This window comes from Halichondria panicea, chromosome 9 (assembly GCF_963675165.1).
Source record: "Halichondria panicea chromosome 9, odHalPani1.1, whole genome shotgun sequence".
NCBI lineage: Eukaryota > Metazoa > Porifera > Demospongiae > Suberitida > Halichondriidae > Halichondria > Halichondria panicea.
The window spans coordinates 5,044,525-5,070,082 of record NC_087385.1 but is presented as its reverse complement, the minus strand read 5'-3'; the positions used below and the strand labels follow the sequence as shown (position 1 = coordinate 5,070,082).

The 25,558-nt window shown below is 41.1% G+C and overlaps 5 protein-coding genes across 5 annotated transcripts in view; 1 reads left to right on the top strand and 4 right to left on the bottom strand.

Annotated features, from left to right (window-relative positions):
• LOC135341435 (calcium permeable stress-gated cation channel 1-like) overlaps positions 1-25,558 on the top strand; it is a 34,933-nt gene that overhangs the window by 7,981 nt on the left and 1,394 nt on the right. The window contains exons 15-19 of the mRNA XM_064537990.1: positions 429-515; positions 673-732; positions 872-1,037; positions 23,082-23,187; positions 24,272-24,445. Of these exons, the coding sequence (XP_064394060.1) occupies positions 429-515; positions 673-732; positions 872-1,037; positions 23,082-23,187; positions 24,272-24,445 (593 nt within the window). The remainder of the gene's footprint in view (positions 1-428; positions 516-672; positions 733-871; positions 1,038-23,081; positions 23,188-24,271; positions 24,446-25,558) is intronic.
• LOC135341436 (uncharacterized) lies at positions 1,684-4,157 on the bottom strand. Its single transcript, XM_064537991.1, has one exon. The coding sequence runs from the start codon at positions 4,074-4,076 to the stop codon at positions 1,791-1,793; it is 2,286 nt and encodes a 761-aa protein (XP_064394061.1). The 5' UTR covers positions 4,077-4,157; the 3' UTR covers positions 1,684-1,790.
• Positions 6,085-8,502, bottom strand: LOC135341442 (uncharacterized). The gene has a single exon (XM_064537999.1). The coding sequence runs from the start codon at positions 8,452-8,454 to the stop codon at positions 6,517-6,519; it is 1,938 nt and encodes a 645-aa protein (XP_064394069.1). The 5' UTR covers positions 8,455-8,502; the 3' UTR covers positions 6,085-6,516.
• Positions 12,523-15,021, bottom strand: LOC135341438 (uncharacterized). Its single transcript, XM_064537994.1, has 2 exons — positions 14,857-15,021; positions 12,523-14,790 (listed from the first exon to the last, which is right to left on the bottom strand). The coding sequence occupies exons 1-2, from the start codon at positions 14,972-14,974 to the stop codon at positions 12,713-12,715; spliced, it is 2,196 nt and encodes a 731-aa protein (XP_064394064.1). The 5' UTR covers positions 14,975-15,021; the 3' UTR covers positions 12,523-12,712.
• LOC135341437 (uncharacterized) lies at positions 17,667-20,200 on the bottom strand. Its single transcript, XM_064537992.1, has one exon. The coding sequence runs from the start codon at positions 20,129-20,131 to the stop codon at positions 17,852-17,854; it is 2,280 nt and encodes a 759-aa protein (XP_064394062.1). The 5' UTR covers positions 20,132-20,200; the 3' UTR covers positions 17,667-17,851.

Sequence of the window (25,558 nt, the reverse complement as noted above, 5' to 3'; positions counted from 1 at the left end):
TACGACAACATCACGTGCGTGGACTATGGAATTTCAATTAACAGCAGTGAAAAGTACTGTGGGTGTGATCTGAATGATAACGGTCATGCCCACCATCAACATCTTTGCTGCACGTTAATTGACATTCCACAGTACACGCACATGATGTTGTCGTACCTCCTCTGCATATATACAGAGGTTGCTTTATCTGATGGCACATTTAAAGTGTGTGTTTATAATTGTACTCTATTGCTTAATAGATATGGGTTAGGTATAAAATGTGGATTAGTAGGTTCTATTCTTTGAGGATAGAATTTCACGATGCACTTTACATGTGCCCCCTATCCTATATACTGCGCTTTATTTATCAACGGCTTATGATTATTCTCACCGTTGTTCTGCAGTGTACTAATTTAGGTGTACAATATACTTGCTCCTTCTTCTCACAGGTCATTTCGCGAGCAGACCATCATGAGAAAGACGTACATCTTCTTAGTGCTGATGGTGATTATACTGCCCTCAATTGGAATGACCAGGTACGTATACGTATAATACGTATGGCACACTCCTTCACTGCACTCAGTCACTCTTACATTCTGTTTCCTAAATATGTACATGTATAGTCTTAATTAATATGCAATGATAGAGTGGTGTCTGTTGTACTCACTCACATCGACACACTCACACACACAGTCTGAGTGCGCTGGCGGAACTGGCACTGGACGGGGAGACAGCCATTCAATCTAGACTACAGTATGTCCTGTATTTTGCATTGAAATTGTGTTATCTAAGCGTAACAAATAATATATATGTAGCAAGCAAAACGGCTCAGGATTCATGAAGGACAATATTTCTTGCTACTAAATCAACAATAATTATTTCTTCCCTCCAGGTGTGTGTTCCTCCCCAACAACGGGGCTTTCTTTGTGAGTTATGCAATCATCGCTGTGTTTGTGCGGACTGGACTGGACCTGCTGCGGATACCAGAGCTCCTTGTGTACCTAGCATGGAGGGCCAGAGCCAAGACCAGGAGACAGAGGGAGAATGCTCTTAATAAGGTACGTGTGTGGAGTGTGGTGCGTGTGTGTGGTGCGTATGTGTTAAGGACTTACGGAATAGCAACACAAGGAATAAAGCTACCGTACAGCGGGTATATTTCGAGGGTATAAACTTTTGTGGGTTGATTATTAGAGACGTTTTTGCGGATTTAAGTAAGTAATTAGTGCAGTCTTTTCTTTTAATGGAGTGGTATTGATCTGGCTAGTTATAATATTATGTGCTGTTGTGTTGTAGGATAAACGTTGATGATGCTTTTTGTATCTATATACATGTATGCTGTAGCTAGCCAGTTCCTATCATGCAGGAATATATAACTATACATTACCCCAGTTATCTATAATATTTGCTTTACACAATTTAAGAATACACAACTTCACATTATGTCTGTATGAGACGATAATTTTTCAGGTAGTGTATACTTTTGTGTGCGTTAATTCAGCGAAAGCAATATTAATCATCATACAGGGGGAAAGGGGGATATCTCCCTGCTAGAGAAAATGTACGTATGCGCATGACTGAGTATGTATGGACAAATATAAAATGTTTTCAAAGGCAACCCTAAACCCACCAGAATTCACCTTAGACCACCTTAGGAAACAACAATTACAGTTCTGGTTTCCAGACAACTTACAATAAGTGTTACCATGAATGTCTTTTGAATATCGCAATTGAATTAACTTCATCACTATCAAATCAATACTCTCGGTTATAAAATATTAAATTTTCTGGATACGACATTTTTTAACATAGATCTATAGAACTTGTTCATGTTCTTTATCATTTTCCTGTGGAACTAGAAACACTTTGTCAGTCTCAGCTTGCTTCTTCTGCTTCAAACCACAAGCATCAAACCACAAACACATTAATACCAAAACGCTAGTCACGATTATGAGCATTAGCAGCAAAGCACCGCAAACAATAGCTAGACCAATCGTTGAGTTCTGGCAGTTACATGTAGTGTCTTCTTTTTCAGTGGGTTGAGTAGTGGGTTGGGTAGAGGAGCTGAAGTGCCCACAGCGGGGGAAGTTGTCAGGTATCTGAATATTTCCTGGGGCAGATGTAGCATTGATGACAATGACCATTCCATCTAAAAAGTGAGTTTCAATATGACAATGGAGCAGCCACCAGCCTGGATTATTGCGAGCAAATCGCACCCTTACGTACCCACCACTGGGAATAGTTATCGTGTCCTTTAGAGGGCAAGTACCGGACTCGAGACAAGAAGATGGGGGTGGGGCTCCTGAAGACCATGACACACCCTTATCGCAAAATCCATCGTTGGAGGCACAATTGAGATCCTGGTTCCTTGCGATGATCTTTCCCGTTGTAGCGTTGTAGCTTGGGTAGCCAACGTGTAGTACATGAAAGTAATGACCGTGAATGTGGACAGGGTGCGAGGAAAATTTACTGTCAGCTACGTTACTCAACACCATTTCAACTGTTTCAGTAGTTGCAGTGTATTTGTGTAAACAACTATATTGGTAGTCAACTGATAAATCTTGACTGTACTCACAAAACGAACCTTCATCAATATCATTTTCCTGTGATAAAATCGGGGATGGTGGATTTACGAAGAATCGAGAATTTAATGCAGCAATCCTTATTTGTGATTCGTAAAAGTTTAGAAACACTGTATCGCCAACATCATTGTTTGGTACTGGTAGCGGATTGTCTAACTCCAATTGATCAAAGTTTATGCATGTAGTGAATACATTGTCAGGGTAATCCATGAACGGACAGTTGATGGCATAACATTCCTTAGTGCTGTTGCAGCGTTCCGGTGGGTTGTACTGAGAGTCAAAATCCTCTGGTAATGTAGATGGGGCTCCTTCATAACGTAGTACTGCATAGGCTCTATGAGCTTTAACACAATAGCCACGGCTTTCTAATTCACTTGGGATTTCCATTGATTCGGCCATAATAACATAATTGTCAATAGCTTGGTTAGCTTCCACAATGAAGTCATATCTTTCTGCCACATTCACAATAATGTAGTCTACTTCCTGGGGCAATGAATCTGGAGTTTTTGTATTAGAACCGTCAGTTGCAAGCAGCTTTAGGCCATGACCTTGAATTGAGATACGCATGTTTTGGTTAGCTTGGGATCCTATCACCCGAAACCTGTACCTATTTCCTTGGGTGACCTCAAATGACGGTAGCGTAGTATTAGCTAAGCGTCTGCAGCTGGCACTGTCAGCAGTGTACCTCCAGCCAGCACCGTTAATTACTCCTCCGTTAAATGGGAAATTACTGGCATGGGTACCATCATAAGTTCGTATTGGGTTTGTGCGGTATGGTGCGTTTGGATTTAATGGATCTGGGGAGAATATAGGTGACTGTTGCACCTCCTCGGAGTTGACAGTGAACCACTCATCAAGAAGTATAGTATGAGCTCCAAGCATGTCAATAAAGTTAGTTGGGCTTGGCTCTGGTGGTACAACAATTAAAGCTCCATAAAGTCCGTTTGAGCGTTCTGATCCAAGGTGGGCATGATACCAAAACGTTCCTTCTGGAAACAGCTGAAACTCGTAGGTGAACTCATTGTTTGGTAGAATTGGACATTGTGTTATGTACGCAGCACCATCCATGTGTGGGGTTCCAATCTGATGCATACCGTGCCAATGCATGGAAAGAGCTTGAGTGTGTAGAGCATTAATCACTCTAATCCTTACTGTCTGGTTAGTGTAGCCGACAACTGTAGGCCCAGGAAATTGTTGATTGATTACGTAGAGGGGCCTTCTTGAAATGCCATCACCATTGATGGGTTGGAGTCGCGTTCGTGCAACTCGTGAAGAGCCATAGTCGAATTCGTAGCCTCCACTGCTGTTGAGAGATACAGGTGTTCCGAAGTCAAGAAAATCTACGCCAGGTATAAGCGAGTTTGCTACCAGTGTGGTGGTGTATGACACTCGAAACGTTATCTCACATGGCTGATTGACAGCAGGGCACTTTATTTGCCTCTCTGGCTGCACGAAACTCTTCCCTGCAGTGCAGCTTACTAGCAGGATCAGGTCTAAGAGAATGCTGTAACCTTTCATTGTCTGACTCAAGCTAGATCTACACGTACTTTGACCATGGACTATCACTATCTATATCTGCATGTGTTCACCTGATTTTAATTACATTCATAGCTTAAGTTATCATTGACCATCATCTACATGTGAATTACGTCTACAACAGCTATAGGCTTCTATTGGGCTGCATTCCTGAGTGAAATACTTATTGTATGTCCTCCCATTGGTGCGTCAAGTAGTACATTGTAGCTGTTAGCGTTGACGTCTCATGTAAGATGGATCCATAGGTGTGTATTTCTCTAGGCGATATAACAATTAATATTGAGATCTTCACTGTTCTGAGCCCTAGCCTGTAATTTATATACACTGGAGTCTGCTTGTGTTCACTCCATTCCAATTCAGAATGGGGCAATGAGTGAATCTTCGTAGACAATAATTGAATGCTCTCTTGCATGCCATTTAGACATACAGTGAGCTACGTATACGTATAACGAGAAAATTTGGCGATTTGGCAAATTTTACAACTGCAAATATTAAAGCTAAGCTGTAGACGCAATGTCATTGACGTAGGAGCCACAAGACGCCAAATCAGTTTGTTCCAGTTTATGACTGCATGACTATGCAGGCTTGAATATAATTATCCTGAATTGTTGGGTGAAGTAATCAGTGCTGCATGCATGTGGTCTGTTTTCAGGGCTCTTTAAGGGAGCAGTCTTGATCTGGCTAGTTATGTGCTGTTGTGTTGTAGCAGTATAAACACGATGCTTTGTGTATCTATATACAGTAGACTCTCGCTATTCTGGCTCTCTGAAGTACGGCCACCTCGATATACCGGCTATTTGGTTTGGCATGCGCATGGATTGCTAGCTAGATGTTTAGTGCACAAAACTCACCCTGAAGTACGGCCACTCGCTATTCCGTATACTGGGTGCCCCAAACTAGGTAATTTTATACATTTATTACAGCCGGATATGACGCTTTGGGTGTGATTTGGTAGATAAAATTGGAAATAGAGAGCAGAATTATTCATTATCCTCGAGACAGAACCGCAAAATTAGTCATTAGATTCAAGGTAAGATCGTTTTTTAGCCGCGGCTATTTTCTGAAATACAACCACCTCGCTATTCCAGCCAAGCTACTGTCTCAAGGGTGACCAGATTAACGAGAGTCTACTGTATACTGTATAGCTATAATAATGTGTAGTCAGTAGATCTCAGGAATTGAATACCGTATATAGCAGGTTATTATGCCTGGGTGCGCATGCGCAAGCGAGGTATACGGTAGTGTGTGTGTGTGTGTGTGTGTGTGTGTGTGTGTGTGTGTGTGTGTGTGTGTGTGTGTGTGTGTGTGTGTGTGTGTGTGTGTGTGTGTGTGTGTGTGTGTGTGTGTGTGTGTGTGTGTGTGTGTGTGTGTGTGTGTGTGTGTGTGTAGACTGCTACAGCTGCTCAAGGATGAATCAAGTGCAAGTAAGAGTTTCTATAGGCTTCTAGTCATGTTTTCTTGGATTTTAATTCGTGGATTTTTTTCTTTTTAGCACGTAGCCAAACTTGTTTCCCGAGTGTTGCTATACTCTACTTAGTAGTTAGCCCTGCACTAGAACGCTACCTATTGGTAGCTGCAAGAGTGAAAAGAGAGCTGCAAGGCTCTGCTAGCGCTTGATGGCAGCCATTAAATTTACACTTGGCATCGATCGTTTTTAACAAACAATCATGGTCGATCATTACCCACTCTTTGAGTTCAATGCAAAAACGCGTTCATCATGTGTATAAAAGCTATTAGTAGCTTTATGTTACGTAGCTTTGGCATATCCACCGAGGCATCAGCACCTGCGGTGCTTTCATTATAATTATAATATACATGTATACATGGCACTGCCTATAATTATGGGCTTATTATACTCAACTGCACAATACCAATATGAGGTTCAAATGGTTTCCAGCAAGAAATTTTTATGGGATCTGATCAATACTCCCTTGGTTATAATAATAATTTGTTTGCCCATAAGACATGGTTAAACAATTTTCTATACAATAAAATCATAAGTTCATGTTCTTTACTGAAACTAGAAACACTTTTTCACATTTAATTTTCTGTTTGCCCATGCATAAGGCAATTTTTAGAACAAAATCTATAGAACTTGTTCACGTTCTTTAGCGTTTTCCTCCTGTGGAGCTAGAAACACTCTCTCAGTCGCAGCTTTCTCAGTTGCAGTTTGTTTCTTCTGCTTAACACATGTAAAAACCAAAACGCTAGTCACGATTATGAGCATTAGGAGCAAAGCACCACATACAATAGCTAGACCAATTGTTGCATTCTGGTAGGTAGTATCTTCTTTTTCAGTGGGTTGAGTAGTGGGTTGGGTAGAAGAGGTGGCAGAGTTGAAGTGCCCACAGCGGGGGAAGTTGTCAGGTATCTGAACATTTCCTGGGGCAGATGTAGTGTTGATGACCATGGCCATTCCAAATTAAAAGTGGGTCTCAATATGACAATGGAGCATCCACCAGCCTGGATTGTTGCGAGTAAATCGCACCCTTACGTACCCACCACTGGGAATAGTTATCGTGTCCTTTAGAGGGCAAGTGCCGGACTCGAGACAAGATGATGGGGGTGGGGCTCCTGCAGACCATGATACACCCTTATCGCAAAGTCCATCGTTGGTGGCACAATTGAGATCTTGATTTCTTGCGATGATTGTTCCCGTTGTAGCATTGTAGCTTGGGTAGCCAACGTGTAGCACATGAAAGTAATGACCGTGAATATGGACAGGATGTGCGGAAAAGTGGCTGCCACCTACGTTACTCAACACCATTTCAACTGTTTCAGTAGTTGCAGTGTATGTGTGTAAACAAGTCCCTCGATTGTCACGTGACAAATCTTGACTGTACTCGCAAAATGAACCTTCATCAATATCATTTTCCTGGGATAAAATTGGGGATGGTGGATTTGCTAAGGATCGGGTATTTATTGCAGCTCCAGCTTCGTGAAAGTTTAGAAACACTGTATCCCCAACATCATTGTTTGGTACTGGTAGAGAATTCTCTAACTCCAATTGATTAAAGTTTATGCATGTAGTGAATACATTGTCAGGGTAATCCATGAACGGACAGTTGATGGCATAACATTGCTTAGTACTGTTGCAGCGTTCCGATGGGTTGTACTGAGAGTCAAAATCCTCTGGTAATGTAGATGGGGCTCCTTCATAACGTAGTACTGCATAGGCTCTATGAGCTTTAACACAATAGCCACGGCTTTCTAATTCACTTGGGATTTCCATTGATTCGGCCATGATAACATAATTGTCAATAGCTTGGTTAGCTTCCACAATGAAGTCATATCTTTCTGCCACATTCACAATAATGTAGTCTACTTCCTGGGGCAATGAATCTGGAGTTTTTGTATTAGAACCATCAGTTGCAAGCAGCTTTAGGCCATGACCTTGAATTGAGATACGCATGTTTTGGTTAGCTTGGGATCCTATCACCCGAAACCTGTACCTATTTCCTTGGGTGACCTCAAATGACGGTAGCGTAGTATTAGCTAAGCGTCTGCAGCTGGCACTGTCAGCAGTGTACCTCCAGCCAGCACCGTTAATTACTCCTCCGTTAAATGGGAAATTACTGGCGGTTCGATCATAAGTTGGTACTGGGTTTGTGCGGTATGGTGCGTTTGGATTTATTGGATCTGGGGAGAATATAGGTGACTGTTGCACCTCCTCGGAGTTGACAGTGAACCACTCATCAAGAAGTATAGTATGAGCTCCAAGCATGTCAATAAAGTTAGTTGGGCTTGGCTTTGGTGGTACAACAATTAGAGCTCCATAAAGTCCGTTTGAGCGCTCGGATCCAAGGTGGGCATGATACCAAAACGTTCCTTCTGGAAACAGCTGAAACTCGTAGGTGAACTCATTGTTTGGTAGAATTGGACATTGTGTTATGTACGCAGCACCATCCATGTGTGGGGTTCCAATCTGATGCATACCGTGCCAATGCATGGAAAGAGCTTGAGTGTGTAGAGCATTAATCACTCTAATCCTTACTGTCTGGTTAGTGTAGCCGACAACTGTAGGCCCAGGAAATTGTTGATTGATTACGTAGAGGGGCCTTCTTGAAATGCCATCACCATCGATGGGTTGGAATCGCGTTCGTGCAGCTTGTGAAGAGCCATAGTCGAATTCGTAGCCTCCACTGCTGTTGAGAGATACAGGTGTTCCTAAGTCAAGAAAACCTACGCCAGGTATAAACAAGTTTGGTACCAGTGTGGTGGTGTATGACACTCGAAACGTTATCTCACATGGCTGATTGACAGCAGGGCACTTTATTTGCCTCTCTGGCTGCACGAAACTCTTCCCTGCAGTGCAGCTTACTAGCAGGATCAGGTCTAAGAGAATGCTGTAACCTTTCATTGTCTGACTCAAGCTAGATCTACACTTTGACCATGGACTATCACTATCTGCATGTGTTCACCTGATTTTAATTACATTTATAGCTTAAGTTATCATTGACCATCATCTACATGTGAATTACATCTACAACCGCTGTAGGCTTCTATTGGGCTACATTCCTGAGTGAAATACTTATTGTATGTCCTCCCATTGGTGCGTCAAGTAGTACATTGTAGCTGTTAGCGTTGACGTCTCATGTAAGATGGATCCATAGGTGTGTATTTCTCTAGGCGATATAACAATTAATATTGAGATCTTCACTGTTCTGAGCCCTAGCCTGTAATTTATATACACTGGAGTCTGCTTGTGTTCACTCCATTTCAATTCAGAATGGGGCAATGAGTGAATCTTCGTAGATAATAATCAAATGCTCTCTTGCATGCCATTTAGACGTACAGTGAACTACGTATACGTATAACGAGAAAATTTGGCGATTTGGCAAATTTTACAAACTGCAAATATTAAAGCTAAGCTGTAGACGCAATGTCATTGACGTAGGAGCCACAAGACGCCAAATTAAAAATACCAGTTTGTTCCAGTTTATGACTGCATGACTATGCAGGCTTGAATTGATTCTGAATTGTTGGGTGAAGTAATCAGTGCATGCATGTGGTCTGTTTTCAGGGCTCTTTAAGGGAGCAGTTGATCTGGCTAGTTATGTGTTGTTGTGTTGTAGCAGTATAAACATGATGCTTTGTGTATCTATATACAGTAGACTCTCGCTTTTCTGGCTCTCTGAAGTACGGCCACCTCGATATACCGGCCATTTGGTTTGGCATGGATTGCTAGCTAGATGTTTACTGCACAAAACTCACCCTGAAGTACGGCCACTCGCTATTCCGTATACTGGCTGCCCCAAACTAGGTTTTGAATGTAATTTTATACGTTTATTACGGCCGGATATCACGCTTTGGGTGTGGTTTGGTAGATAAAATTGGAAATAGAGAGCAGAATTATTCATTATCCTCAAGACAGAACCGCAAAATTAGTCATTAGATTCGAGGTAAGGTCGTTTTTTAGCCGTGGCTATTTTCTGAAATACAACCACCTTGCTATATTCCAGCCAAGCTGCACTGTCCCAAGAGTGACCGGATTAACAAGAGTCTACTGTATACTGTATAGCTATAATAATGTGTAGTCAGTAGATCCCAGGAATTATTATTTTCGTGGGTAAACATTATTTTTGTGAGTAAAAAATTCATTATCCAGTGGCGGATCCAGCAGGGAGCTTTGGGGGCTTGAGCACCCCCCTGGCCTTGATGAAAAGCCTGAAGAATACTCAATAGAATCTAGAGCTAGCTATCAACTCACTGCATGCACTGGATAGCACCATAGATAGTAGAGGAGAGGGATTGGAAACGCATACGTAAATGCCCGGCCCATGCGTGTCACGGTTAAATTTCTTCCTTTCCTGCCTCCGTCACTAGAAATTGACCTTTGTCCTATGATAATTTTAGTATTTTAATCTTTAATCAGCCAAAAGACAGGCAGGAAGGCTACTACTGACTAGCCAGAAAGAGACATGAGACAGGCAGGAAGGCTACTAGGATCAAGTTAGGCTACTAGCTTCCATTCGTGTTTCAGAAGTTAGTATTAGAGGAGTTTTCGCCATTGTATGAAATAGTTTACAGTGGGATCAGACACAGTGTTAATAGAAGTTCAAGAACATGTTAACTTCTCTTTTATAGATCTAGATCATAAACAATTCATTATACAAACAATTTAACATAATTATTGTATGTCTACTCGTGATGTAAAGACAGAAATAATGATGCAATTTTCTTGAACGTCCTCTTTGGTATATAGTGGTTCAGTGAACGTGCTACAGTCTGCCAATGTAAACTCTGAAGAAGCATCATCAGATGCACACAATCTGAGATTAAAAACAGTATCAGTTTGAGATAACAGTTACCTTGGGTCTTCCACAACTGACACTTCCGTCGTTTATTCTCTCATAACTCTTCCCCAAAAAACTTGCCGATCCATTCGTATAACTACAAATAAAGTGTACAATAGCATGTAGTAACATTAAAGGGTCACTTCTAGCCTATATACATTTGCTACTTCAACACCTACACTTCCACAAAATCCCACAAGTGAAAGTCATGAGTGTGATAATAAATTTGTCAGCAAATACTACCATGGAGAGTCAATCACAAAGTTGCTACATTTAAAAAACACTTAACATACCACTGTACTTGTCTTCAATCTCTAACAGGCTGTACTTCTTTTTGGAGAGATAAAAAAATCCCACAATCCTCAGCCAGTCAAGGAAAGCTTAAAAAAACTCATGAAACTCCTTTAGTAGACACTTCTAGGTTAAGGTTACAACTATACTAGGTAGTAAGAGCATAGTACTAACTGGCATAGCCCTGTGCAATATCCCTGAGGCCAAGGCACTTCTCTGTCCTTCTAAAAAGATGCCTTGCTTCAGTTACCGCTACAGCATTGCGTGGGCGTAGGCGAGACACGGATGGGCCGAAATTGTACTGAGTCCCACGCATGCGTTTCCAATCCCTCTCCTCTACTATTTATGATAGCACGTAGCTACGGTTACATTATCATGGCCACACCCAGTTTATTACTGAGCATGAACAATTATTGATGAGTCATAGGAAACACATTATGCAGTTTTTTTAGCAAAATATTTTTAGCTCCCCCTATCAAGAATCCTGGATCTGCCCCTGTTATCTACATTGCATTGCCGGTAAACCACGCTAGAATTTCGTGGAGGTCAGCTTGCTCACGAAAATAAGGAATTTTATGAGTTACCCGCTATAATATAAGGTAATACATAACCCAGTTAAGTATCAAGATGAGTAATGCTTGCACACTTCACTTCATACCCTATTCTAAATTTGAGACAGATATAGTGTGCTTTTGTTTGGCTAATTCAGCGAGAGGCAATACAATAATTGTGACATCCTCTGCCAACCATCCCCTAAAAATAAGAATTCAATAATCCCTGGCTGCATGTTCCTTATACGATCAAAGCTTCAGAAATTGAGTGGCCAGTATTTCATAATTCTAATAATCGTATGATTGCTATTAGTAAATGACAGCAATTAATACCCGTATCATACGTATATCCGGTCCAGTAATTGCACGTCGTCATTGACAGCGTACAATTACCTGTCGAGTAACTGCACTCTGTCAATGAAAACATATTTGAATAACAGCCGCGGCTGAAAATATTAATAGAACTGCAGAGAACTTCATCATAAATCAAGTATAATGGTTACTCGTGCAATAAGGGATTAATAGCACTCAACAAGCACTTGTAAGGTATAGCACTCGGCTACTCCTCGTGCAATTAGAAGCCTTGCCATTGCTCCATATAATTATATTGCACTCTTAACCTTACTATTATGCCTCGGTGTGCATGCGCAAGCAAGGTATACGGTAGTGTGTGTGTGTGTGTGTGTGTGTGTGTGTGTGTGTGTGTGTGTGTAGTCAGGCTGCTACAGCTGCTCAAGGATCAATAAAGTGGCAAGTAAGAGTTTCTATAGGCTTCTAGTCATGTTCTCTTGGATTATAATTTGTGGATTTGCAAAATAAAGCTTCGTTCTCGAGTTATGCCTAGTTTTGCTTACTTGGAATGCCATTGCAGCCTTTTCAGAAGAGCACGTAGCCAAACTTGTTTACCGAGTGTTGCTACTCTACTTAGTAGTTAGCTCTGCACTAGAACGCTAGCTATTGGTAGCTACAAGAGTGAGAAGAGAGCTGCAAGGCTCTGCTAGCGCTGATGGCAGCCATTAAATTTACACTTGAACTTTTGGCATCGATTGTTTTTCATAACAATCATGGTCGATCTTTACCCACTATTTGAATTGCATGCAGCAAAATTGATTAATGCAAAAATGTTCATCATGTGTATAAAAGCTATTAGTAGCTTTATGTTACGTAGCTTTGGCATCTCCACCGAGGCATCAGCACCTGCAGTGCTTTCATTATAATACATGTATACATGGCACTGCCTATAATTAATACTCAACTGCACAATACCAATATGAGGTTCAAATGGTTTCCAGCAAGAAATTTTTATGGGATCAATACTCCCTTGGTTATAATAATTATTTGTTTGCCCATAAGACATGGTTAAACAATTTTCTATACAACAAAATCATAAGTTCATGTTCTTTACTGAAACTAGAAACCTTTTCTCATATTTAATTTTCTGTTTGCCCATACATGCATAGGGCAATTTTTAGAACAAAATCTATAGAACTTGTTCACGTTCTTTAGCGTTTTCCTCCTGTGGAGCTAGAAACACTTTCTCAGTCGCAGCTTTCTCAGTTGCAGTTTGCTTCTTCTGCTTAACACATGTAAAAACCCAACCGCTAGTCACGATTATGAGCAGTAGCAGCAAAGCACCGCATACAATAGCTAGACCAATTGTTGTGTTCTGGTAGGTAGTGTCTGGTTGGGTAGAGGAGGTGGCAGAGTTGAAGTGCCCACAGCGGGGGAAGTTGTTAGGTATCTGAACATTTCCTGGGGCAGATGTAGCATTGATGACCATGGCCATTCCCTCTAAGAAGTGTGTCTCAATATGACAATGGAGCAGCCACCAGCCTGGATTATTGCGAGCAAATCGCACCCTTACGTACCCACCACCAGGAATAGTTATCGTGTCCTTTAGAGGGCAAGTGTCGGACTCGAGACAGGAAGATGGGGGCGGGGCTCCTGCAGACCATGACACACCCTTTTCGCAGAGTTTATCGTTGGAGGCACAATTGAGATCTTGGTTCCTTGCGATGATTTTTCCTGTTGTAGCGTTGTAGCTTGGGTAGCCAACGTGTAGTACATGAAAGTAATGACCGTGAATGTGGACAGGGTGCGAGGAAAATTCATTCCTGTCAGTTAGGCTACTCAACACCATTTCAACTGTTTCAGTAGTTGCAGTGTATGTGTGTAAACAACTAGTGCGGTATTCATTTGATAAATCTTGACTGTACTCACAAAACAAATCTTCATCAATATCATTTTTCTGGGATGAAAGCGGGGATGGTGGATTTACAAAGAATCGGGAATTTATTGCAGGCCCAAATGCCTCATAAAAATTTAGAAACACTGTATCCCCAACATCATTGTTTGGTACTGGTAGAGAATTCTCTAACTCCAATTCATCAAAGTTTATGCATGTAGTGAATACATTGTCAGGGTAATCCATGAACGGACAGTTGATGGCATAACATTGCTTAGTACTGTTACAGCGTTCCGGTGGGTTGTACTGAGAGTCAAAATCCTCTGGTAATGTAGATGGGGCCCCTTCATAAGGTAGTACTGCATAGGCTCTATGAGCTTTAACACAATAGCCACGGCTTTCTAATTCACTCGGGCTTTCTGTTGTTTTGGCCATGATGACATAATTTTCAATAGCTTGGTTAGCTTCTACAATGAAGTCATATCTTTCTCCCGCATTCACAATAATGTAGTCTACTTCCTGTGGCAATGAATCTGGAATTTTTGTATCAGAACCATCCGTTGCAAGCAGCTGAAGGCCATGACCTTGAATGGAGATACGCATGTTGTAGTCAGCTTGGGATCCTATCACCCGAAACCTGTAGCTATTTCCTTGAGTTACCTCAAATGACGGTAGCGTAGTATTAGCCAAGCGTCTGCAGCTGGTACTGTCAGCAGTGTACCTCCAGCCAGCACCGTTAATTACTCCTCCGTTAAATGGGAAAATATTGGTGGTCCCCTCGTGAGTTGGCACTGGGTTTGAGCGGTATGGTGCATTTGGATTTAGTGGATCTCGGGCAGATATAGGTGATAGCTGCACCTCCTCGGAGTTGACAGTGAACCACTCATCAAGAAGTATAGTATGAGTTCCAAGCATGTCAATAAAGTTAGTTGGGCTTGGCTCTGGTGGTACAACAATTAGAGCTCCATAAAGTCCGTTTGAGCGCTCTGATCCAAGGTGGGCATGGTACCAAAACGTTCCTTCTGGGTATAGCTGAAACTCGTATGTGAACTCATTGTTAGGTAGAATTGGACATTGTGTTATGTACGAGGCACCATCCATGTGTGAGGTTCCAATCAGATGCATACCGTGCCAATGCATGGAAACAGCTTGAGTGTGTAGAGCATTAATCACTCTAATCCTTACTGTCTGGTTAGTGTAGCCGACAACTGTAGGCCCAGGAAATTGGTTATTGATTACGTAGAGGGACCTCCTTGAAATGCCATCACCATCAATGGGTTGGAATCGCATGCGCGTAGCTTCTGAAGAGCCATAGTCAAATGTGTAGCCCCCACTGCTGTTGAGAGATACAGGCGTTCCAAAGTCACGAGAACCTACGCCAGGTATAAACAAGTTTGCTACCAATGTGGTGGTGTATGACACTCAAAACGTTATCTCACATGGCTGATTGACAGAAGGGCACTTTATTTGCCTCTCTGGCTGCACGAAATTCTGCCCTGCAGCGCAGCTTATAGCTGCTAGCAAGATCAGGACTAAGAGAATGCTGTAACCTTTCATTGTTTGACTCAAGTTATAGATCTATACACTCTAATCATGACACTCTAATCATGACACTGGACAGTTCATAATAGGTCTATATACAACCTGGTTTAATTACATTCATAGCTTCCGTTATTTATTTATCCAAGACCTCCTCTTTATTGGGTTGCATTCCTGCTCCCCTTGATGCACGCATGTCATATTACATTCATAGCTTAGGTTATCTATTTATGCATGGGGTACCGTTTGTGTCAAAATAATAATACATGTCAAGAGCACAAGGTTTTGGAGATCGATATTTTGCAAAACATGAAGGAATTCAAGAGAGTTTAGTAAATAAGGTTATCATGAACATTCACATGCATTATTGAAAAATTTCACATTTCACCGCGTTTCATCTGACTGACTAAGTAAGTAACTTTCTTGGAAAGCATTTTCTCATTGTACACTGAAACACATATTCAGGATACAGCCTCTATAGTCGACTACCGTATATAGCGCGAAATTTTCGCGGCACTTAAATTTCGTGGAATGGCCTTGTTGACTAAATTTCGTGGGTTGACTGCTTACCGGAAGCCACGCTTTTAATGTTTGCACGTTTTAGCACATAATTTTACGATTTTCATGGAATTAATTTTTGCATAGGATGGCTAACCCACGAAAACAGCGGAAATTAAGCCCCTCGAAAATTTCGCACTATAAGGTATAACCCAGAGCATGGGAATTTTTCTCATAATTACATTCGCTTTCAAAACGTAGATGACCTCTCAGGTTCCACTTACCTACACAATTCCGCCATCTTTAAATGACTGCACAGCAACGTCACATGGCAACTTATGAGATGGGCGTGGCTGTGGCACACCGTATTTGCAGTGTAAACCTCCTTTTCTTTTCCAACTTTCCATTTTCGATCTCACCTCAGGTATGTGTGCTATTTATCTAGATATATGCACTGCTTAGGTCTACCATAAGCATAAGCCTACATGCTCTTGCAACACTGCACTTACAGTTAAACATGGCGCTGTCATTTTATCACACATAGAATTATATTAGCATTTATTCCTGTCCTGTTTTCTCCTTCTTGACGTTCCTTTTCATTATAGTTTATAACACTTCTGTAATGAAAAAGAAAGGAAATCTGACTAAAAACAATATGAAACGTTGCTAGGATTGGCCAGGGAAAGCACCAAAATGTGTAGGAACAAGAAATTCGGCAAAGCATAACTCCATTTCTAAGATCAGGTCTAAGAGAATGCTGTAACCTTTCATTGTTTGACTCAAGTTATAGATCTACACTTTGACCATGGACTAGCTAGGACTATGATCAAGAGTTCCTAATAAACTCTTGCTATGATCTATAGCTAGGCCCTGACAAATTATCCCGGCATAATTTGGGGCATAATAGGTTAGGTCATTATGCTGGCATAATTAGAGCATAATAGGGTTTTAATTTGGTCAGTTTGGTGCAAATGCAACGGTCCTCTGCTGCTGCTCAACGTGTTTTTTCTCTTTTAAATGCCTCTTTTACATCTAGAAGATTATGTCAGTTATGTTACAAATGAAATTATCTCTTGTTGATAGTGATAGAGATAATTTTTTGCTGCTGAAAAAAGATTATTTGTGGCGTCAATGTGGGGCATAATGGGTTCTTTCGACGGGCATAATAAGCTGATTTGGGGCAGTGCTCAAAAGCATAATAGGCAGAAAAAAGAGCATAATTTGCCATGGCTTATCTATATAGCTGCATGTGTTCACCTGATTTTAATTACATTCATAGCTTAAGTTATCTTGACCATCATCTACATGTGAATTACGTCTACAACAGCTATAGGCTTCTATTGGGCTGCATTCCTGAGTGAAATATGTCCTCCTATTGGTGCGCCAAGTAGTACATTGTAGCTGTTAGCGTTGACGTCTCATGTAAGATGGATCCATAGGTATGTATTTCTCTAGGCGATATAACATGAGATCTTCACTGTTCTGAGCCCTATAGCCTGTCATTTATATACACTGGAGTCTGCTTGTGTTCACTCCATTCCAATTCATAATGGGGCAATGAGTGAATCTTCGTAGACAATAGTTGAATGCTCTCTTACATGCCATTTAGACATATCTACGTATAACGAGAAAATTTGGCGATTTGATACAAACTATAAATATTAAAGCTAAGCTGTAGACGCAATGTCATTGATGTAGGAGCCACAAGACGCCAAATTAAAAACACCAGTTTGTTCCAGTTTATGACGTACTGCATGACTATGCAGGCTTGAATTTATTCTGAATTGTTGGGTGAAGTAATCAGTGCATGCATGTGGTCTGCTTTCAGGGCTCTTTAAGGGAGCAGTCTTGATCTGGCTAGTTATGTGTTGTTGTGTAAGTAGAGTAGCAGCACTCGGTGAACAAGTTTTGTTACGCACTCTTCTGAAAAGGCTACAATAGCATTCTAAGTAAGCACAACTCGAGAACAAAGCATTATTTTGCAAATCCACGAATTAAAATCCAAGTAAACATGACTAGAAGCCTATAGAAACTCTTACTTCCACTTGATTCATCCTTGAGCAGCTGTAGCAGTCCACACACACACACACACACACACACTATCTCGCTTGCGCATGCGCATCAAGGCATAATAATATACATGTATACATGGCACTGCCTGTAATTATGGGCTTATTATACTCAACTGCACAATACCAATATGAGGTTCAAATGGTTTCCAACAAGAAATTTTTATGGGATCAATACTCCCTTGGTTATAATATTTGTTTGCCCATAAGACATGGTTAAAATACAACAAAATCATAAGTTCATGTTCTTTACTGAAACTAGAAACACTTTCTCATATTTAATTTTCTGTTTGCCCATACATGCATAAGGCAATTTTCAGAACAAAATCTATAGAACTTGTTCACGTTCTTTAGCGTTTTCCTCCTGTGGAGCTAGAAACACTTTCTCAGTCGCAGCTTTCTCAGTTGCAGTTTGTTTCTTCTGCTTAACACATGTAAAAACCAAAACGCTAGTCACGATTATGAGCATTAGGAGCAAAGCACCACATACAATAGCTATACCAATTGTTGCATTCTGGTAGGTAGTATCTTCTTTTTCAGTGGGTTGGGTAGTGGGTTGGGTAGAAGAGGTGGCAGAGTTGAAGTGCCCACAGCGGGGGAAGTTGTCAGGTATCTGAACATTTCCTGGGGCAGATGTAGTGTTGATGACCATGGCCATTCCAAATAAAAAGTGGCTCTCAATATGACAATGGAGCATCCACCAGCCTGGATTGTTGCGAGTAAATCGCACCCTTACGTACCCACCACTGGGAATAGTTATCGTGTCCTTTAGAGGGCAAGTGCCGGACTCGAGACAAGAAGATGGGGGTGGGGCTCCTGCAGACCACGATACACCCTTATCGCAGAGTCCATCGTTGGTGGCACAATTGAGATCTTGATTTCTTGCAATGATTGTTCCCGTTGTAGCATTGTAGCTTGGGTAGCCAACGTGTAGTACATGAAAATAATGACCGTGAATGTGGACAGGGTGTGCGGAAAAGTGGCTGCCACCTACGTTACTCAACACCATTTCAACTGTTTCAGTAGTTGCAGTGTATGTGTGTAAACAAGTCCCTCGATTGTCACGTGACAAATCTTGACTGTACTCGCAAAATGAACCTTCATTAATATCATTTTCTTGGGATAAAATTGGGGATGGTGGATTTGCTAAGGATCGGGCATTTATTGCATTTCCAGCTTCGTGAAAGTTTAGAAACACTGTATCCCCAACATCATTGTTTGGTACTGGTAGAGAATTCTCTAACTCCAATTCATCAAAGTTTATGCATGTAGTGAATACATTGTCAGGGTAATCCATGAACGGACAGTTGATGGCATAACATTGCTTAGTACTGTTGCAGCGTTCCAGTGGGTTGTACTGAGAGTCAAAATCCTCTGGTAATGTAGATGGGGCTCCTTCATAACGTAGTACTGCATAGGCTCTATGAGCTTTAACACAATAGCCACGGCTTTCTAATTCACTTGGGATTTCCATTGATTCGGCCATAATAACATAATTGTCAATAGCTTGGTTAGCTTCCACAATGAAGTCATATCTTTCTGCCACATTCACAATAATGTAGTCTACTTCCTGGGGCAATGAATCTGGAGTTTTTGTATTAGAACCATCAGTTGCAAGCAGCTTTAGGCCATGACCTTGAATTGAGATACGCATGTTTTGGTCAGCTTGGGATCCTATCACCCGAAACCTGTACCTATTTCCTTGGGTGACCTCAAATGACGGTAGCGTAGTATTAGCTAAGCGTCTGCAGCTGGCACTGTCAGCAGTGTACCTCCAGCCAGCACCGTTAATTACTCCTCCGTTAAATGGGATATTATTGGCGGTCCCATCATAAGTTGGTACTGGGTTTGTGCGGTATGGTGCATTTGGATTTAATGGATCTGGGGAGAATATAGGTGACTGTTGCACCTCCTCGGAGTTGACAGTGAACCACTCATCAAGAAGTATAGTATGAGCTCCAAGCATGTCAATAAAGTTAGTTGGGCTTGGCTCTGGTGGTACAACAATTAGAGCTCCATAAAGTCCGTTTGAGCGCTCGGATCCAAGGTGGGCATGATACCAAAACGTTCCTTCTGGAAACAGCTGAAACTCGTAGGTGAACTCATTGTTAGGTAGAATTGGACATTGTGTTATGTACGCAGCACCATCCATGTGTGGGGTTCCAATCTGATGCATACCGTGCCAATGCATGGAAAGAGCTTGAGTGTGTAGAGCATTAATCACTCTAATCCTTACTGTCTGGTTAGTGTAGCCGACAACTGTAGGCCCAGGAAATTGTTTATTGATTACGTAGAGGGGCCTTCTTGAAATACCATCACCATCAATGGGTTGGAGTCGCGTTCGTGCAGCTTGTGAAGAGCCATAGTCAAATTCGTAGCCTCCACTGCTGTTGAGAGTTACAGGTGTTCCGAAGTCAAGAAAACCTACGCCAGGTATAAACAAGTTTGGTGCCAGTGTGGTGGTGTATGACACTCGAAACGTTATCTCACATGGCTGATTAACAGCAGGGCACTTTATTTGCCTCTCTGGCTGCACGAAATTCTGTCCTGCAACACAGCCTATAGCTACTAGCAAGATCAGGTCTAAGAGAATGCTGTAACCTTTCATTGTCTGACTCAAGTTATAGATCTACACTCTGACTATTACATTGAATGACAATACATAATTATAGGTCTTTTATTTATATACAACCCTCTGATTATTAATTACATTCATAGCCATAGCCATACGATCCTCTCAGGAGTGCATGAATAGGTAGTATACGACACCCACGCACTCTATATTTTCTCAGGGTAGGGCGTCACAAACACTTAGTAGTTGTGTTTAGAGCCTACCCTAGGTCTGACTAACACAAACCACAGTACATGCAGTACAAACAAGTGGCCTGCGCATTATACAGACCTATACCATTTACGGAAGTATGCAAAAAATATTAACAACACTAGGCCAAGCCATGGGCAATAGATTTCATGTAGTCTGTACTAAAAAGCAATCATGCCATTATGTTTCCCAAAATAGTTTCCTTTTTGGATAAAGCTCGAACTGGGAAGCTTTAATATTTCATCTGCTGTGGCTCCAGGAGTTGGCTTTTACCAAGTTGTACAGTATGTTTTGTGTATTTTTAGTCTTAGGCATGGTTGCAGCAATAGCTTCCTTCACAAGGCCGCACTTTGATCGAGGCTAGGCTTCAGCAGCAAACTGCTACATGCATTTAATAGTAAAACAAGAGATTAAAACCAGTAGGTTTTACATAAGGATTGGCAGTGCCAGTGGGTTTGCCTGTGTTCATTTCAAACTGTTCTATCTTTGCAGGGAAGTGCCACATCTAGGAACTGGCTGGACAGATAGTTTACTTAGCCTTTTCTCTGTTTGTACGACAGGCGCGATGCAGCTAAAGTAATTAGCCTCTGATTGCTCTCAGCAAAAACATACAACGTGGGTGGATAATTATTGCTCAATCAAAGGCTAATTGCTTGAGCTGCACCGCACCTGTCGTACCTCCTCTGACACACCTGATATCAGGTGATTTTCACTTGTGTATTCATGTACTAGCGATTGTTACGATAACTATATACACAGTATGACGCTCCCACGAGAAAACATTTATAGCTTTGTGCGTTTGCTAGAGTGTCGGATACTCCTGCATGATTCTCTTTATTGGGTTGCATTCCTGCTCCTCTTTGATGCACGTATACACAAGTAGATTCATACCCTGTTTATCTTAATCAGGGTGCCGTTTGTGTCAAAATAATACTTGTCAACAGCATAATGTTTTGGAGATCGATATTTGCAAAGCATGAGGGAATTTAGTAAATGCTTGAGGGTATTAGTAACAGCATGAGGATTTATATACTAGCTAAATATGTGAGAGTATAGATTATAAGTAAATGCTTAGCAGCAAAAACATGAGGAAAGCGCAAGGGTGATTGGTTAGCCTCAAATCCAGCTGCAGGCTGCTCTCTGGATTCGACTGGTATTCAGGAGGTTTCGTATTGTACAGTAAATTCGTTTGGCACAACTACACTATAAAATTATTATAATTATATATATCGTTCCGATATTGGCCTACTTAGTCAATTTGTATGTCACAGGGTAAGTATATAATAGCCTCGAATCAAGCAAGCGGCCTGGATTCGAAGCTATCTAAATACCCTCATGTTTTTAGTACATACGTACCTTCATGCTTTTACTAAACCTTCCATCCGAGTAAAAATTAGCCTTTACTAAAGACCATGAAATCTTGTCTAGATCTACACTACATTATACAATGCGTGGACAATAGGGTCTATATAGCTGTGGTCTATATACACCTGCAGGAACACTACTTATACTATATACCTGCATGCCATGCTGCTCACCTGATTTTTAATTGCATTCTTAGCTAAACAGGTTATCTATTGACCATTAGGCCTTGCCCGCTCAAAATTTTGTCTATTAGTCTAGTCTCCATGGCCAAGCCTCATGTATTGTACCTATTAGTCTTTAATTCTTACCCATTAGTCTCAATAAAATACTGCAACATCACAAAAGCTTCTATATAATATTCTAAGGAACTATGGTGAAAGAGAAAAAAGTTAACTGATCTAGTAGTACTACTATAGCACCTTCCATACGTATATACTCAGTATTAGCATTACGAGTGCTATTGAGGCTATAGTGCTTCTATAAAATCATACTTTCTACTAAAATTTGGTAAAAATTGCCTACTAGGCTAATATTTTTTGCCTATTAGGCTGGCATAATGCTCAATGCTCCACCGCACCGTGCTATTAGTCTCAAAATTATGCTAGCATAATTGGGCAAGGCCTATTGACCATGCATGCATGTACACATCTAGCATTCCTGAGTGAAAATTTCCCCATTGATGCACCAAGTGGTAGCTGTTGGCATGCACTTGCCTATTATAATTAAAATGTGGGCCTAATCTCATATACAGTAGACTCTCGTTAATCCGGTCACCCTTGGGACAGTGCCGTTTGGCCGGAATTAGCGTGGTGGCGGCATTTCGGAAAATAGCCGCTGCTAAAAAGCGACCCTATCTCGAATCTATTGACTAATTTTGCCACATTTGTCCGTAGCAAACGTATTGAAAACCTAGCTTGGGGGGCAGCCAGAACTGACCAGTTGTAAGTATACACTGAGTTTGCTTGCAAATAAATTGAATGCTCTCTTGCATACAATTTTGGCGATTTGGCGAATTTTACCGAATATCGCCAAATTTATAACTGCCAAAAAAAGCAATGTCATTGATGTTGTATTATAGATGCCAAATACACCGTGCAAGATACGTAATGTTTGCACAATTTAAGAATACGCAACTCATAATTAGCATCCTATGCTAAACTATAATAGCCTCGTATCAAAGCAAGCTGCCTGGAGTCGAAGCTACCTCAGTAACTGTACCCTAGTAAAAAATACCCTCATGCTTATAGTCATGCTTTAGTGAATACTACGTACATGTATATGGCAGTCGTAATCATAATTATACCCTCCCACACATGCACACATGCACACATGCACACATGCACACTACACACACACACACACACACACACAGGCAGCAAACTTCAACTTCCTGTACGGAGTCCACTATGCCTGGAACCTGGTCTTGTTCAATCTCATCATATCTTTCAGTTTGACCACACCCCTCATCACACCCATTGGCAAGTCGCACAACTCAGTTTGCTGTTTTAAGACCTCCTATTATCGGCCACGTATACTAGAGCTGCATACTATTAAATACCTTTCTACCAATTTTCCGTCGCCAAATTTACTAGAATGCTAGCTAACTTTGAGTGCTCATAATTGAGTTAGGTAGGTACATTTAAAAGGGCATTGTAGCCTTTTGACTACCTATTTAGATCAAATTTTGTTATGCACGATTGAAGGACCTTCAATGTACCGAGAACAAATTAATAGCTTTAGGCCATGCAAAGTTAACTTTTTACTGCCTCGGTGTGCGCTTGCGCAAGAGAGGTATACGGTGCATGTGTGTCTGTGTGTCTGTGTGTGTGTAGAGTGTTACAGCTGCTGATCATTTCTATATAGCCACGTTTTCTTGGATTGCAATTTGTGGGTTTGCAAAATAATGCTTCGTTCTCAAGTTCATATAGCAACTTTGCTAACTTGGGGTGCCTTTCAGAACAGTTAGTGTATGCGTAGCAAACTTGTCCATGGAGTGCTACTAACTACTCTACTTAGTAGTTAGCTCTGCACTAGAACGGTAGCTGCAAAGCTGCACTTAACTGGCCGTTTCATGCAGCCATTAATTTTATAGACATTGAACTTTTTGCATCAACGATCATGCATGCATGGTCAATCATTTCCCACTTTGTGCACATATGTATTCTAGTATTCATGTTTGAAAGCGGTGCTTTCATTTGTGTCGTTTTTCTGGCCCGCTCGCTAGAAATATCACGTGGTCCCAATTTAGAGGCAATAAATTATTCAAGAATTAAAATTCTATGAATATCATTCTCATTTTTAATATCATTGCCGTATGCTGTTTGGCGTTATAACTACAAATTGATTGTATGCATGGCTTACAGAAGCTGTTAGTTATGTTGTACTCACATTGCAACCCTTGAGTTACAGCTATAGTACACACATGCACACATGACACACACACACATAGTCTGATTTACCGTATACCTCCTGTTTTATCATTTTTTATCAAGAAAGATTTATGCATAATTATAGTAGTTTGAATTGATTTTATCAGCATTTGTATGCTTCTACATCCTCCAGGTGTATTATATTTCCTGATAAAGCACTACGTTGATCGCTACAACATCTATTATGTGTACAAGCCCGCCCCGTTTCAAGGTCGGCAGTTCATCCACAGGTCGGCCATCAACTTTGTCATTGTAGGGGCGGTCCATCTACAGCTGTTCACCCTTTTCTTCTCCATTGTCAGATTAGGTTGGTTTTTATATCTTTGACGTAATGTACTTAATTTTCCATGTACATGTACCTTCTTAAATGAAAGCACCGCAGGTGCTGATGCCTTGGTGGAGATGCCAAAGCTACATAACATGAAGCTACTAATAGCTTATATATAATAATGAACATTTTTGCTTTTGCTGCATGCAAACTCAAAGCGTGGGTAATGATCGACCATGATTGTTGTTAAAAACGATCGATGCCAAAAGTTCAAGTCTAAAATTAATGGCCATCAACAGAGCCTTGCAGCTCTCTTCCTCACTCTTGCAGCTACCAATAGCTAGCGTTCTAGTGCAGAGCTAACTACTAAGTAGAGTAGTAACACTCGGTAAACAAGTTTGGCTACGTGCTCTTCTGAAAAGGCTGCAATGGCATTCCAAGTAAGCAAAACTAGGCATAACTCGAGAACGAAGCATTATTTTGCAAATCCACGAATTAAAATCCAAGTAAACATGACTAGAAGCCTATAGAAACTCTTACTTGCACTTGATTCATCCTTGAGCAGCTGTAGCAGTCTACACAGACACACACACAGACACACAAACACACTACCGTATACCTCGCTTGCGCATGCGCACCGAGGCATAATCACTTCAATTCATCAGTGACTGGTGATGATACATTCTTTTCACATTATAGATCTATATGCACAGTACGTACATGTGTATGTTATAGTTATTGACTGGTTGACTAGTAATTATGGCTTATAAACAACCAATGCCGAGGGCGTAGCCCGAGGCTGAGGTTGTTTATAAACCATAATTACTAGGCAACCAGTCAACAACTGATTTATTTACTGCAAAAACAGCAAAACAGTCATTTGAACAATCAGTGGAGACAGTCAAACTTGCTCTCACAGCCTCAGAATTATGCAGTTAGAACAGTTACAGGCATAGAACTAGCAGTACTACTGTGGAGCTACATGAGCTAGCTAGGTTCAGCTAGCTGGAAGCCATGCATAAACTTTGACCAGACCCGCCCACCACTAAATGCAGCTGTGAGGTTTGTACATGTAGCTAGCTAGCTATCTACCTGTACTGTAGCTCTGAACTAGTCTGTTATTGTCAACAACACCACAGTCTACTTGTAATT

Excerpts from the sequence above, each read along its gene's own strand:
- LOC135341436 (XM_064537991.1), bottom strand. The coding sequence starts at position 4,076 with ATGAAAGGTTACAGCATTCTCTTAGACCTGATCCTGCTAGTAAGCTGC.
- LOC135341442 (XM_064537999.1), bottom strand. The coding sequence starts at position 8,454 with ATGAAAGGTTACAGCATTCTCTTAGACCTGATCCTGCTAGTAAGCTGC.
- LOC135341438 (XM_064537994.1), bottom strand. The coding sequence starts at position 14,974 with ATGAAAGGTTACAGCATTCTCTTAGTCCTGATCTTGCTAGCAGCTATA. Across the intron at positions 14,791-14,856 it reads CCCTTCTGTCAATCAGCCAT|GTTCTCGTGACTTTGGAACG; the intron begins GTGAGATAACGT and ends TACCTGGCGTAG.
- LOC135341437 (XM_064537992.1), bottom strand. The coding sequence starts at position 20,131 with ATGAAAGGTTACAGCATTCTCTTAGACCTGATCTTGCTAGTAGCTATA.